General features: G+C 35.3%; 1 protein-coding gene across 1 annotated transcript in view; it reads left to right on the forward strand.

Moving 5' to 3' along the window:
• Positions 1-2096, forward strand: part of LOC114286638 (cytochrome P450 734A1) — a 58519-nt gene extending 56423 nt beyond the window's left edge. The window contains exon 4 of the mRNA XM_028229816.2: positions 1322-2096. Within this exon, the coding sequence (XP_028085617.2) occupies positions 1322-1741 (420 nt within the window). The 3' untranslated portion in view covers positions 1742-2096. The remainder of the gene's footprint in view (positions 1-1321) is intronic.
• The last annotated feature ends 13430 nt before the right edge of the window (positions 2097-15526 follow it).

The raw sequence follows: 15526 nt of genomic DNA on the forward strand, positions 1-15526 counted from the left end.
CATGCATAAAACAAATCTGTAACGAATTAATTATGACCATTTAACGCGATCAGAATTAAAAACTAAACAAACAGTGCCATATGCAACAGCAGCCAAGCCAGCCAAGCCAGCCGAGGAAAACGGCGCGGCTCAGTGCACGGCTCAGAACGTGGCTCCGTGAGCGGCTTAGAACGCGGCTCAGCGTACGGCTCAGCGCACGGCGCGCGTGCATGGCGCGGACGGCGCGTGCATAGAAAGCGCCTTTGATGCGCGCGTGATGGTGCGTGGAAGGGCGTTGGAAGCGCGTCTGGCTCGTGGCAGTGCGTTGAAGCGCGTGTAAGCTGCTCACGGCGTCAGGTGGCGCGTGCGGACGACGCGCCGTCTTCCAGGGTGTTTTTTGGTCTAATTTCGGTACTTTCAGACTCCATTTTTCAAAATAAAATCATTTATGGAGTTTAAAATGACATTAATGAACATAAAAATAGGTATTTTATGCTCTTAATCTAATGAGAGTAGACATCTTCCTCCTTTATAAACATTCATGTATACAATGTGTACATATATATATATATATATATATAAATATACACATGATTAAAGAAAACACAAAAATACCCATTCATGCTCTGATGCCAATGTAAATCATAGTATAACGCAGCGGATGAAAAATTATGGCCATACCTTTTCAGCAGAGTCTGAATTGAAGGATCTCGTGGGTAAATCACGTGCTTCCTTAATTTGATCAATCAACCCAGCAATGGAGTGATATTACAAAATGAATATCACCCACACAAGTCACAGTGCAAAATGGCTTGATCGTTGTATTTTGGGAGAGAGTCAGTATATGGGCAAAACATACAACATACGTTGTTTTTCTGATTAACTATATCCCATATCATATCAGATATATAAGATATCTATCTCATCTATCCATATCAGTTATATCAGATATATAAGATATCTATATCATCTATCCATATCAGTTGATATGATAGATATATATATATCCTGAGTGGTTATCCAAATAGGTTTTGAATTCAAATTCAAACTTATTTGGATAAGGTTCAAAAGGTCAAAGGGTCATGCCACATGGGCGCCCAATTTCTAACAACAGCGTAAGAGAAACAATCATTATAAAGAAAGGATTAAAAAATAGAAAGACACATACATAAGTTTTTCTACCCAACTTAACATCTTTAACGGTTGTTCACTATTTGGTCACACATTACAAAAGCCATCGTTAATATTATTTAATTATTAGCATTTATTCATATAGTTGACCTCTTGATTAGGACATAAGATTTAGTTTGATTTGATTTGGTTACGTATATCTTTATGGCAGATGAATATGATACTCAATGAAACACTACGACTTTACCCTCCAATAGTGATGTTGATGAGGAAAGCAACAAAAAATGTGAGGCTAGGCGGGCTTAATGTTCCAGTTGACACCCAACTCTACCTAGCCTTGACTGTTGTTTATCATGAAACTAAGATATGGGGAATAGATGCCAATGAGTTCAATCCAATGAGATTCACTAAGGTTCAAAAGCAACTCGGTGCATTCGTTCCATTTGGTTTGGGTGCCAGAATTTGTGTAGGCCAAAATTTGGCTATGGTGGAAGCCAAAATTGTTTTAGCTATGATTGTAAGACGATATTCATTCTCAGTGTCGCCTTCATATGCTCATGCCCCATTTCAGTGCATAACTTTGCAACCTCAACATGGTGCACACATTCTCTTTAAGAACATTGCAAGTTGAATTTTTGTTTGAAAAAACGTTTGGTGTCTTTGTTATCTGGATATTGTCAAATTTCTTCATCTTGTATGTAATGACTGGGCAAAGTTTATGGGTATTGTATTGTAAGAAGTTATGGGTCGGAAAAAAGTTTATGGGTATTGTATTGTAAGAAGTTATGGGTAAAGTTTATGGGTATTGTATTGTAAGAAGTTATCTAGATAATTATATTCTTTAATGACTGGGCAAAGTATTGTATTATGGGTCCCGAATATCATAAATAATTATAATAAATGACCCTAAGAAGTTATATTACTTCAACAAGAACCATGGTCGGAAAAAATAAAATTAGGCGATTGATCGCCTTGATTTGTGTACACTAGTACCCGATTCAATTTGAGATTTTTGAGAGATAGACTCTCCAGGCTCTGTATATTATATTCATGTGTTTAAATTATATGTTTTATTGTTTTATTAGTGTATGTTCGTGCCTAAATGCATAGTGTAAATAAAATAAGTGAACAAAAAAGCAAAATAAAAAAGTTAAGGGATGAAAATAAAAAATGGGAGAAAATAAAAAAATAAGAGGAAGGTGGACAGGAGAGAGGAAGAGAGAAAGAAGGTGGGCGAGAGAGAGAGAGAGAGAGAGAGAGAGAGAGAGAGAATGCATGAGTGAACAAAAAAAGGAGAAAAGAAGGTGGGTGAGTGAGAATTAAAGAAATCTTGACCTTATGATGAATTTGGGAATTAATCTCAGCCATTGATACAAAATATATCTTAGACATTTGGCACATTTTTCAAAACAGACTTGCTTTATTATACAGATAATTATTCTGGAGAATTCTAAAATTAAATATACATAAAATGCTTTGGAACTCACATCTATGAAAAGATTGGTGATTTTTCCTAGATCATACTTGATTTTTTGACGAATTTATTTTTGTTGTTTGTAGTTAATTGTTTGGTTGTTTATTTGGCCCTTTAAGATTTTCTTGTTTTTATTTTAATCTTATATGTTGTTTGTTTTGTTTTAATATAATTGCTTTTCTTATTCCTCAAAAAAGAAAAAAAAAGAAAAAAAAAAGGCTTTGGAACTATATTATTCATGCATGGTAAATTGGAGAACTTTTGGAGGGAAATTTGAATTGCTTTTATAACACTTTTTGAGCAAAATGACACTTCCCCATAGGATCAGATTCATAACGTCCACCCCCAAGTTCTTCATTTTCTATTAAGTAAAGTTGTATTCACCAATTACCCTACTAACTAACATACCAACAAATGATGTGGCATTGCCACTTCTGACCTACAAGACCTACCCAATATACAAAGACCAAAACAAATCCTTCTATGTCTCTCTCTCTCTCTCTCTCTCTCTCTCTCTGAGAACTACTCTGTTCAATCACATCTCTGTTCAACCTCTTATTCATCTCCATCGGAAGTATTCTCCCTCTGACGGATCTCTCATATCCATTTCATCTCATGAAGTACAGAGACGAACGAGAATGGTCTTATAGTCGACGAATGAAAGTCGATGGAGAATCGAAAAGATTTCACAGTTTGATTTGGGTAAGCAATTTTTCAATTTTTATAGATTGAAATGGGTATTGCTAAAAACTTATTTTCATTAAAAAATATTAGGATTAGGGATTTCGTTGTTTGATTTGAGGTTTCGAGAATTTTGCTTTCCATATGTAGGAGCAATTCACTTTGGGGTTATTCCATGAATACTGTAACTAAAGTTATACGAAAATATATAAACCTGAAATAGTTGATAGAATTGTGTATTGAAAAATGACTAAAGAAAAACTCGTATTTCTCAATTTTCACAACTTGGCTAACGAGTTTCTAAATGTATTTGATCATATATATTTTTAAGATAACTCCATTCAAACTACATGAAATGCATTTGATCATATATATTTTTAAGATTCAAGTGACTGAAATTTGTATCATCACTTATGCTGCTTACATGTAGTTTGATAGATTCAAGTGTTGTTAATGGCTATTAATTTTCATATTCACTGGTTAATTTAATTTAATTTAATTTTAATTTTAATTTTTTTGTTTTTTATTTTTTATTTTTGGGTGGGGTTGTTGGATTTATTTTCTAGTGTGGCCCAATAGCCTACATATTTTTACAAGTTTTATTTTATTTGGACTCCACAATTAGATAAAGCCAATATTATATATAAAGTTTAGTAATTAGAATTTTAATATAATCACTCTTCTAAGATAAGAAGGAAACCTTGATGGATTAGGAATTCTTCTGATAGAGTTTATCTGGCCCTCTTCTCTCCTCTATATAAGGATGGGTGACTTCCCTTCTTTTGATATTATTCCATCACTCTAAGTTTTATAGTCATTCTAATGAAGTGAGAGACAGAGAGAAGAAGATGAGCTAAGAATTAACGGTTTAACTATTAGGGGTATTTTCTCAACTTCTCTAATTCAATGGCTGACAACGGTATGTTCGTTTTATTTTTGAGTTGTATTAAATTTAAGATCCTGTTAAGTTTAATTCTGCATTATTATTATGGTTACATGTATTATTAAATCTTACATGTGGTATCAGAGCTTTAGTTTGTGAATCAATACACCTTGGAATAATAATATATTTATGAATATTGTTATTATATTATAATTATAATTATTCATAAAATCATACTTTTTTTTATAAGGTTTGAACTCTGTCGGCATGTGATGTGCACTCCACTAAGTATGCACATCATGGACACCCTCACTCATAAGACAACATGATCTGTTAGGTCCTGACCTAAATAAGAGCACAGTCTACTCACTTTGTTTTGTGATTTGCTAGGTGCAGGCTTTTATGTAATTCTATATGCTGTTCATATGCATGTTTTGATTTATTATCAATTTTAGTGATAATAATTTTTATAATCATCATAATATGATATTGAATTGAGTGTATTGCTTGCCGTCATGATAAAGTGCATAGATTAAATGCAATCTTAGAATTTTGTTGAATCGTTCGGTCTATTAAATAAATATATTTATTTGATTGTATCACATTGGAGGATTATGTTTTTGCTTTGTTTAATTATGCACACTTATTGTCTATTATTGTTAAATATTTATATATTTTCATGATTTAAAATTGATATCATGATATAATTTTATGACATTGAATATTAAATATTAAAGTGGTTAATTCATATTAGGTGTAATTCTTATTAACCATTATTTAAGATATTCATAATTGTCATATTTTATATATATATATATATATATATATATTCATGTTCGTCCAGAGTTATTATTATTATTATTATATTGGTAATTGCAATCACATAAAAGAAATTTTAGAAATCATAAAAGTAGTGATCTCATTAAAATTGTGATTGAATTAATGATAATTAAATAACTCAAAATTAATAGAGAATATTGTTGGTTAGTTCCGTATTCATAGGGTTTACTAATTTAGTAGCTGTCAAAGTGGCCTAGATTTGTAAAACTTATGAATATAGAACTACATAAAAGAATTGTTAAAAAGGGTAACATTGAGGTTAATAATATTCTCAATTGCAGTTATAATTAGGAGATTGAAACTAGCCCAAAGGAGAGTCACTTTCAAATAATTATAAACTGGGTAGGATAATATAACTTATGTAATTTGACAAATTAGAATTAAATACCCAAAGGTAACATGACTAGCTGAAAAATTGCATAAATTACTTTAGACCTACATAAGTGATTCTTGACGAGTGGACAATAGATATACCTAAGTTTTTCCCAAAGGAAAGACTTATGTGATATCAATAGTTCATCGTAATTCTCAAAGCTTTAATATGTATATTGTTTATGCCTTTTTCCATGTTACCTATGAGATCTTGTGTTAATACCTCTTAAGATCTGTCAAAAAGATAGCTTGCTATCTAAGGTGGTTGGACTTAGAAGGGAGGCTATATTGACTCCTCCGACCTTCCTGGGATCTTACTTGGTTATTGACCAAAGGACTCTTTAGTGACGTTACCCTAACGCTTAAAGTAAAATTTGGTTAAAGGCTGTTGAAGATCGACAAGCCACTTGCTGGCACTATTATGGCTGAATTAACAACAATGAAATATAATGGCCACCGAGGAGTTTAGGATCACATCCTCAGTATGGCGACAAAGTTGCAAAACTTAAAACTTTAGGGATGCAGGTTGATGAAACCTTCCTCGTGTAGTTTATTCTTAACTCACTTCCATCACAGTTCGGTGCATTCAAAATTCACTATAATACCAATAAAGATAAGTGGAGTTTGAATGAACTAACTAATATGTGTGTTCAGGAGGAAGTGAGGTTAAGGGAGGAAGGACGTCAAACTGCATTGGCTGTAACTCATGGAGCTGTAAAGAAAAAGATGGGTAAGTTTGTAAAATCTAAGAAAAATCCACTAAAGAAAAAGAATGAACCTGGGGAAGAAAATCAGGCTCAGAATAGTTTCACTGTCAAGTGCTACTTTTATGGCAAGAAGGGACATGTAGCGAAAGGCTTGGTTCGAAAAGAAAGGTAAGAAATTTTCTTTTGTTTGTTATGAATCGAATCTTGCTGAAGTACTTTCTAATACGTGGTGGATTGACTCTGGGGCCACGACCCACATTACAAATGACATGCAGGGATACCTCTCAACCAGGAAACCGAAGGAAAGTGAAAGATTTGTCTATATGGGGAACTGTCTCAAAGCTGAAGTCGTAGCTGTAGGAACCTATCGACTGATCTTAGAGACGGGTCATCAGATGGATGTAGAAGACACTTTTTATGTTCCTTCAATTTCTAGGAATTTAGTTTCGTTATCCAAATTGGATCGTGTTGGATATTCAATTTTATTTAATTGTGAAAAACTCAATTTAATGTTTAATTCAAAAGTGATTGGTTCTGGTAATTTATGTCATGGTTTATATAAAATTACCTTAAATCATGAGTTTGCACAATCATTAGTAACTCTGCATTCGAATATTGGTTTAAAACGTGGTCTAATTAATGAAAAATCATCGATCTTGTGGCATAAACGGTTGGGGCATATCTCCAGAAATAGAATTGAAAAATTGGTGAAGAATGGGATTTTGGAAAACCTAGACTTCACTGATTTTCAGATATGTGTGGATTGCATTAAAGGAAAGTAAACCAAACACACCAAGAAAGGTGCCACAAAAAGTAATGAGCTTCTTGAGATAATTCATACAGATATTTTGCGGGCCACTCAACATCCCATGTCTTAGTGGTGAAAAATATTTTATCACATTTATATATGACTTCTCACGTTATGGATATGTGTATCTAATTCACGAAAAGTCTCAGGCTGTTGACATCCTTGCGGTGTACATAACTGAAGTCGAGAGACAATTAGATAGAAAGGTTAAAATAGTGAGATCAGACAAGGGTGGTGAATATTATGGTAAATATGGTGAGTTAGGCCAAAATCCTGGCCCATTTGCCAAATTCTTAGAAAAGAAAGGTATTTGTGCTCAATATACAATGCCTGGTACGCCACAGCAAAATGGAGTTGCTGAAAGGCGTAATCGTACACTTAAAGATATGGTTAGGAGTATGTTAAGTTACTCAATTGTACCTATTTTAATGTGTGGTGAAGCTTTAAAGACTGCAATGTATATCTTAAATAGAGTTCCTAGTAAGGCGGTCCCAACAACTCCTTTTGAGTTGTGGACTGGTAGGAAACCTAGTTTGAGACACTTACATATTTGGGGTTGTCCAGCAGAGGCAAGAATCTTCAACCCACAAGAGAAAAAGTTGGACTAAAGAACAATGTCTGGATATTTCATTGGTTATCCAGACAAGTCTAAAGGGTACAAATTTTATTGTCCTAATCACAGTACGAGGATAGTAGAGACTGGTAATGTTAGATTTAAAATTGTTGAAATTAGTGGGTGTGAGAAAACACGAGTGGTGAATTTCGAGAAAATTAGGGTAGATGTGCCAACATTTGACCCTTATCGAAAAATTGTTGTTCCTCAGACCATTCCACAGGCTGAGGGAAACGAACAACATAATGAAAATCCTTCACCACCTCATGTTTCACCACTTCATGAAGATACCACCATTGAAAATATTGTAGAACCACCACAACCGGCAGTTCTGAGAAGATCTCAGAGGGAAAGAAAGCCTGTCATTCCAGATGATTACATGGTGTATCTACAGGAATCTGATTTTGATATTGGGATTAACAAAGATCCAGTCTCATTTTCACAAGCCATGAATAGTGATGATTCTTCTAAATGGGTCAATGCTATAAATGAAGAGTTAAAATCCATGGAACAGAATAGTGTTTGGGATCTCGTCGAATTGCCTAATAAGTGCAAAAAGGTCGGGTGTAAATGGGTCTTCAAGACCAAGCGTGACACAAAAGGCAATATCAAACGATTTAAAACCAGACTTGTTGCCAAGGGTTTTACTCAAAAAGAAGGCATAGACTATACAGAAACCTTCTCTTCAGTATCTAAGAAGGACTTGCTTAGAATCATCATAGCATTGGTAGCTCATTATGACTTAGAGTTGCATTAAATGGATGTGAAAACTGTTTTTCTAAATGGGAATTTGGATGAAGAAATTTATATGGAGCAGCTAAAAGAATTTGCAAAGAAAGGTAAAAAAAAAAAAAAAACATTTAGCTTGCAAATTAAAGAAACCCATATACAGCCTTAAACAAACTTCCAAGCAATGGTATTTAAGGTTTAATGATACCATTATCTCTTTCGGATTTAAGGAAAATGCAGTTGATCAGTGTATATATCTGAAGGTTAGTGGGACCAAGTTCATTCTTTTGGTGCTATATGTGGATGACATTTTGTTAGCTAGTAATGACCTTGGCTTATTGCATGAAACCAAGGAATATCTCTCCAAAAAAAAAAAAAAAACTTTAAAATGGTCGATATGGGTGAGGCAAACTATGTTTTTGGCATAGAGATCTTTAGGGATCGATCTCGAGGATTGCTAGGACTATCACAGAAAGGATATATTGATCGTGCTTTGGAGAGATTCAATATGCAGTTTTTCAGCCGGTGATGCACCCATCATGAAGGGTGATAAATTAAGTGAAAAACAGTGTCCAAGGAGTGACTTGAAAAGAAAACAAATGAAGGACATTCCATATGCTTTGAGGCTACAAATCATGTTTTATCGTTGCGAAATTTCATCTCAGGACTTGGTGTTGTTGACTCAATTGCCAGGCCGCTGAAGATATATTGTTACAATACCGCAACAGTTTTCTTCTCTAAGTATGGAAAGTACTCTAGTGGTTCTAAACACATGGAAGTAAAGTACTTAGTTATTAGAGAAAGAGTCCAGAAACAACAAGTGTTAATTGAAAACTTAAGCGCATCTCTTATGATTGTTGATCCATTCACAAAGGGATTGCTACCAAAGACATACAAAGAGCATGTTATCAGGATGTGTCTTTTAAGCAACCCTTGATGTGTATGGTTAATCGTGAGTGCTTATTTTTATTTGACACTATTTGCGCAATAATAATTTTGTTTCTGTTTTTCCTGTTCTAAAAGTGTGTGTACACATTAAATTGAATATTGATAAACAGGGAATGTCTTAACAAGACAAATTACAGGGGCCTTTCAAGAAAATAATTATATATCCTGATAATGAACTGGGTTGGTGAAGGTTATCGATGGTGTAGTGCATAGAAGGAAATATGACATAAATGTTATATAACCGCTATGACTCACATTGGTGATCTGAAGTAATCACAGTATTATAGTTTCTAATATATCTGAACTTATTGGCCATTTTTTAAAAAATTCGTGATCACGTGTCAAAGTTTTTAGTGTGGAATCTAATGAGTCCAAATTTTTATAAGTTGCATATTTTTGGAAAAACTCATAATTGCATCATAATCGGCTTCATGGGCCAAGTGGGAGAATGTTGGATTTATTTTCTAGTGTGGCCCAATAGCCTACATATTTTTACATGTTTTATTTTATTTGGACTCCACAATTAGATAAAGCCAATATTATATATAAAGTTCAGTAATTAGAATTTTAATATAATCACTCTTCTAAGATAAGAAGGAAACCTTGATGGATTAGGAATTCTTCTGATAGAGTTTATCTGGCCCTCTTCTCTCCTCTATATAAGGATGGGTGACTCCCCTTCTTTTGATATTATTCCATCATTCTAAGTTTTATAGTCATCCTAATGAAGTGAGAGACAGAGAGAAGAAGGTGAGCCAAGAATTAACGGTTTAACTATTAGGGGTATTTTCTCAACTTCTCTAATTCAATGGCTGACAAAGGTATATTCGTTTTATTTTTGAGTTGTATTAAATTCAAGATCCTGTTAAATTTAATTCCGCATTATTATTATGGTTACATGTATTATTAAATCTTACAGGGGTGGCCAAACGGTGATATTGCAATTTGGAAGTTGAAGATTATAACTGCTCTTGACAGAAATAATCACAGCATAGCTGTTGTTGATAACCAAATTATGGAACAAGAGATTGAAGTTGAAGATAGTCCATTGTTTTGTATTAGCTTTGAGTTTATTTTTGTATGGGATAGAGACCTATCTTTTTGTAACAAGATTCTAATACTAATAATATATAAGCTTTTAAGGCATTTAATTTGAATATTTATTTAGTTTTGTATTACCTCATAACATGCTTTGAAAATAGGAAATGTGTAATGCATATGACTTTTTCCGTACAAATCTCAAATGAATTTATTGTCATTATTATAATTGTTGTTGCATCGTTGTAATCATTGACTTCCATTTATATCATTCAATTGGGGTTCTTTTTTGAGAAAATTAATCAAAATTCCTCTCTCATTTTTAATAATGGAAGAGATTTATAATATTATTTTATGATGTGTACGGTCTCTCGTCCATGCTCATATATCTCACCCACCCAAAATGAGTCCACTAAAAACTCTAAGTACCTGCATGAGACGAACTTCAAATACAGGTTGAGCAACAGGGTCTTCTGCGAGATGAAGTACTCTCCTGTGCATGAGCACATCTTCAGCCCTTTCCACATTCACATCCAATGCATATCTGCATATCACGAATCCAACTTGTCACCCAAATGCAGAGGATTATGATTAAATCAATTTGAAATAAACATGCGTGATTTGATTTGAAAGCATCGAAATCGTGAACACGATAAGGTAATCCAGATATTTTAATTTTGTAGTCTTTTTTGGGGAAACCAAACAGGAGGGAATTAGGAGGAATGAATTTCTGTCTTCCATCGCCATTAAAATCAAAGAAAGTCAAATCAAATTGAAATCAGAAAAAATTGGAGTTTGGATTTGTACTTTTCAAGGAATTGGATTTGAACTTAGAGAAATTTCAATTTTCTCTCGATCGAATTTTCTCTGGATCGATATTGAGAAACCTTAGATATTATGAAAACATTAGATATCCTTTATGTTATAAAATCTTAATACCAAGGACTAAAATGAATGGGGTAGAGATCGCAGGGAGGATGGAATCCAGTTCTGAAGCAGCGAAGGATTGGGAGGCAACGTAGCCCAACAAGGGACTCTGCTATGTTTACTATCTTTGTAGATAGTATACCAGATAGGTTAGATCCTAAGAGATTGTTTCAGCTGTTCAGCAGGTTCGGGATGGTAAAAGATGTTTTCATTCCAATGAAAAGAAGGAAAGCTACAGGCTCTAGGTTTGGTTTTGTGAGATATGATTGCCCAGTTGCTGCAAGCATGGCAGTTCAAAAAATGAATGGGGTCTGGATTGAGGATAAGGTATTGAAAGTAAAAGATGCAGAGTTTGGCAAATCAAATCAGACGGAGCAAGGTGCATTGGTAAGAAGACAAGGTCAGCAGATGGTGCCCCAGCGGGTACCTAGATTGAATCGGGTAGAGATCGCAGAGAGGAAATCATACGCTGAAGCAGTGGTACAAAGGCCTGAACAGAGGACAGGGAGATTAACAGTAAAAGTTAGTAAGGAAGGGAATGGCTGGTTATATGAAAGCCTAATAGTAAAGCTAAAAGCTTTTTTCTCCTACTGGGCTTTTAAAGATGAAGTTGCTAAAAGAGGGATGAAGGGGGTTGTTGTTAGAGAAGGGGGTGGAAGAATGGCAATTCTATCGTTTAGTTCAGTAGCAGAAATGAAGGAAGGTTATATAAAATTAAAAGAATGGGTGTATGAATGGTGTGATTTAATGTCTGAATGGAAGGGAGGGGAGATTTTTGAGCAGGAGCGATGTGTATGGTTATGGTGCTTTGGCATTCCATTTGATCTATGGAATGCGAATACCTTCAAAAACATTGGTAAAGTATGGGGAGAGGTGGTGCAACTCGATGAGGATACAATCAATATGGAATCATTTCGATGCGGCAAGGTGAGAATCATTACAAAAAGTCTGGATACCATAAGCTCAGTATTATTCCTGGATTGTGATGGTAAGTTGTTCCCAGTCCGTGTTAGTGAAGTTTACGATCCTTTATGGGCATCAAGTCAGTTGTATCACAATAACAAAAATGAGGAGGTGGGGGTGAATAAGGAGTCTGATCAGGTGTCTATGGTTGGGAGTTTACCGGCGGCAATTGGTGGCAGAGAAATGCAACGTAGGGAGAAGGTGAAAGGTGTAAGGCAAAATGTTGAAGATGGGCAACAGAGAGATGACGTGGAGGGAGCTGCTGATGTGGAGGTTGAATGGGTGGACACAGGGGAAAAATGTTTGAATGAGGTGGAGGGGAATTCAAATTGGGGGACTGCGTTGGTAGCTCAAAATACAGCTAGTATATTGGAGAGTCCAACCGACGGGGACTGTATTAATGAGAAGGAGCATGTGTCTGAAACAATAATGATGGAGAAGGAAGTGGCTGAGAAAAAGGAAGAGTGTAATAATATTTTATCAATGAAAAGTGGTAATGGGGTAGAAATGATCAGGCCCAGTAAGAGTGCTGAAGTGGAGGGGTTTATGAGAAGTCTTAGTGGGTCTGATTTAATTCGGCCCAATTTAAATCTGGAAGTTGTTTTAGAAGGGGCCCATAATGGAGTTAAGAGTTTACTATCCAAACAGGCCATTGCTGACCCTATCAATTCCGACTCAAGTAATGTAGGGAACAGAGCAAATCAAACAAATCAAACAAAAAAGATGGATAAAACCAGGAAGAGTACAAAAGTCAAGAAAGGGAAAGAGGCGTGCAGGGGAAGCTCTGGTGGTGGGTCCAAAGGAAGCAGGAAAAGGAAGAATGTTTCGGTGTTTGAAAGAAAATCAATGGGTTTTGGTAGTGGTCTTCAACGGGCAGCAATTTTTAGGGCAGCAGCAGTTGCCTTATCTAAGTCAATATCACAAAGTAGTGGGTCGAGTAGAAGAAATATGCTTCTTAATGAGGCTCAAGCAACAATTAGAATTGGGAAAGTATTGGGGGTGGAATATGAAGGGAATGAGGAGGAAGTAACAAGCAGAATCATAGAATTAGAAGAAAATGATAGGGGAAGAATTGATGATTTTGAGAAAGGGGTGGTGTTAGCTCAAAATTGAGCTATCTTCGAAGGTGATGCAGGTGTTTGACATTATTGCGAATGAAGGTTATGTCATGGAATGTGCGAGGATTAGGGAAAAAAGAAAAAAGAGGGAAAATAAAGAAGTTGGTGTTCGATAGAAAAGTTGAATTACTTATGTTGCAAGAGACGAAGAGGAGAAGTATGAATGACTGTTTTGTTAGATCCTTATGGCCATCAGAAAATTTTGAGTTTATGGTGGTGGATTCAGATGGAAGTGCAGGAGGATTAATTTGTGTTTGGAATCCAGAAGTATTCCAATTAAAAGATTGTTGCAGCACCAGAAATTTCATTCTGCTATCAGGTATGTTCCATCAAACTTTTGAGTGTGTGGTTGTAAATTTATATGCTCCAAATGATGATATAAGAAGGAAAAAGCTGTGGGATTTGATTGTTAATATTAAGCCATTGTTTAATATACCTTGGTGTTTGGGTGGGGATTTTAATGTAATTCGAAAGATTAGTGAAAGAAAGGGCTGCACAAGAAGTGACAGAGGGATGAATGATTTTAATGAATTTATTGATCGGATGGAATTTTTAGATATGCCAATGCTAGGTAGAAATTTTACCTGGTGTAATTCTTTTGAAGGGGATAGATGGAGCAGGCTTGATAGGTTTTTGATAAATCCTATTTGGCTTGAAAAATTTAGATTGAAGATGTGGGGCTTGCCTAGAAGTATGTCTGACCATTGCCCGTTATTGTTAATGGAGGATGACAGAAATTGGGGTCCTCGACCGTTTAGATTTTTGAATGCTTGGACACTTCATCCCAAGTTCTTGGAGCTGGTTAAGAGGTCTTGGTCACAGAATGAAATTGAAGGTTGGGCAGGGTATAGATTTAGGAGAAAGTTATATGCATTGAAAGAAGATTTGAAGTTATGGAACACAGAGATCTTTGGTAATGTAGATAATCAACTGAAGATGGCAGAGGAAGAGTTACATGAACTGGATTTAAAAGCAGAAGCTGGTTCTTTGGTAGAGTCAGAGGTACAAAGGAGAAGAGTGGTTAGAGATCAAATGTGGAAGTTGAGTAGGAGAAAGCAATGGATGTGGCAGCAAAAATCGAGAGTTAAATGGATTCAAGAAGGGGATAAAAACACCAGGTATTTTCATGTTATGGCGAATAAGAGACAGAGCCAAAATCTGTTGGATTCAATAATAGTAAATGGGTCGTGTTTAATGGAGCCTGATATGGTAAGGCAAGCAGTGTTTAGACACTTTAAAGGGGTATATTCCGAAAATTGGAGCAATAGACCAAAGCTTGTCGGGCTGTTCAAGTCTGTTGCAAATAGGGAGGAAATGCAGGAACTTGAAGCAACTTTTACAGAGGAGGAAATTTGGTCTGCCTTGAAGGAGTGTGATGGTAATAAAGCTCCAGGACCAGATGGGTTTAATTTATCTTGCATTCAAAAATGTTGGAAATTGATGAAAGGTGAAATTGTACAACTTATGCATGAGTTTCATTCTAATGGAAAGTTGGTTAAAGGGTTTAATAGTTAATTCATCACTTTGATTCCTAAAAAGGATAATCCTAATGGATTAGGTGATTACAGGCCAATCAGTTTAGTTAACTCTGCTTATAAGATTCTAGCTAAGGTATTGGCTAAGAGATTGAAAAAGGTTTTGCCTAGGGTGGTTGGAGAGGTGCAATCGGCATTTTTGGGAGGTAGATTTATAATGGATGGGGTGTTGATTGCGAATGAAATAATTGATTGGTGGAAAGTGAATAAGTTGAAAGGTATCATACTCAAGCTCGATTTTGAGAAAGCATACGATTCAGTGAATTGGGGATTCTTATTTTCCTTGTTGGCAAATTTTGGATTTGGTGACAAATGGATAAATTGGTTGAAATGCTGTGTGACATCTGCTAGGATTTCTGTGCTGGTTAATGGATCTCCAACAGATGAGTTTTCTCCTCAAAGGGGTCTTAGGCAAGGGGATCCACTATCCCCTTTCCTATTTAACATTATTGTTGAAGGGTTGAGTTTATTACTGGAAAGAGCAAAAGAAATTGGTTTATTTAAAGGGGCCAGGGTTGGAACAAATGAGGTATGTATTTCTCACTTACAGTTTGCGGATGACACCATTTTTTTCTGTGAGGCAAATTGGGAAGAGATTGTAACAGTCAAGAGAATATTAAGGTGCTTTGAAGTTATGTCTGGGCTGAAAATTAATTTTCACAAAAGTGTGGTGTGTGGGTTTGGTGTTGAGGATAATTTGGTTCATGAGTTCGCAGTAAAATTGAATTGCATGAGTCAGAAGCTTCCGTTGAAGTATTTGGGGCTACCTCTTGGAGCAAA

This window comes from Camellia sinensis, chromosome 6 (assembly GCF_055761805.1).
Source record: "Camellia sinensis isolate YWXY chromosome 6, ASM5576180v1, whole genome shotgun sequence".
In the NCBI taxonomy this organism is placed as follows: domain Eukaryota; kingdom Viridiplantae; phylum Streptophyta; class Magnoliopsida; order Ericales; family Theaceae; genus Camellia; species Camellia sinensis.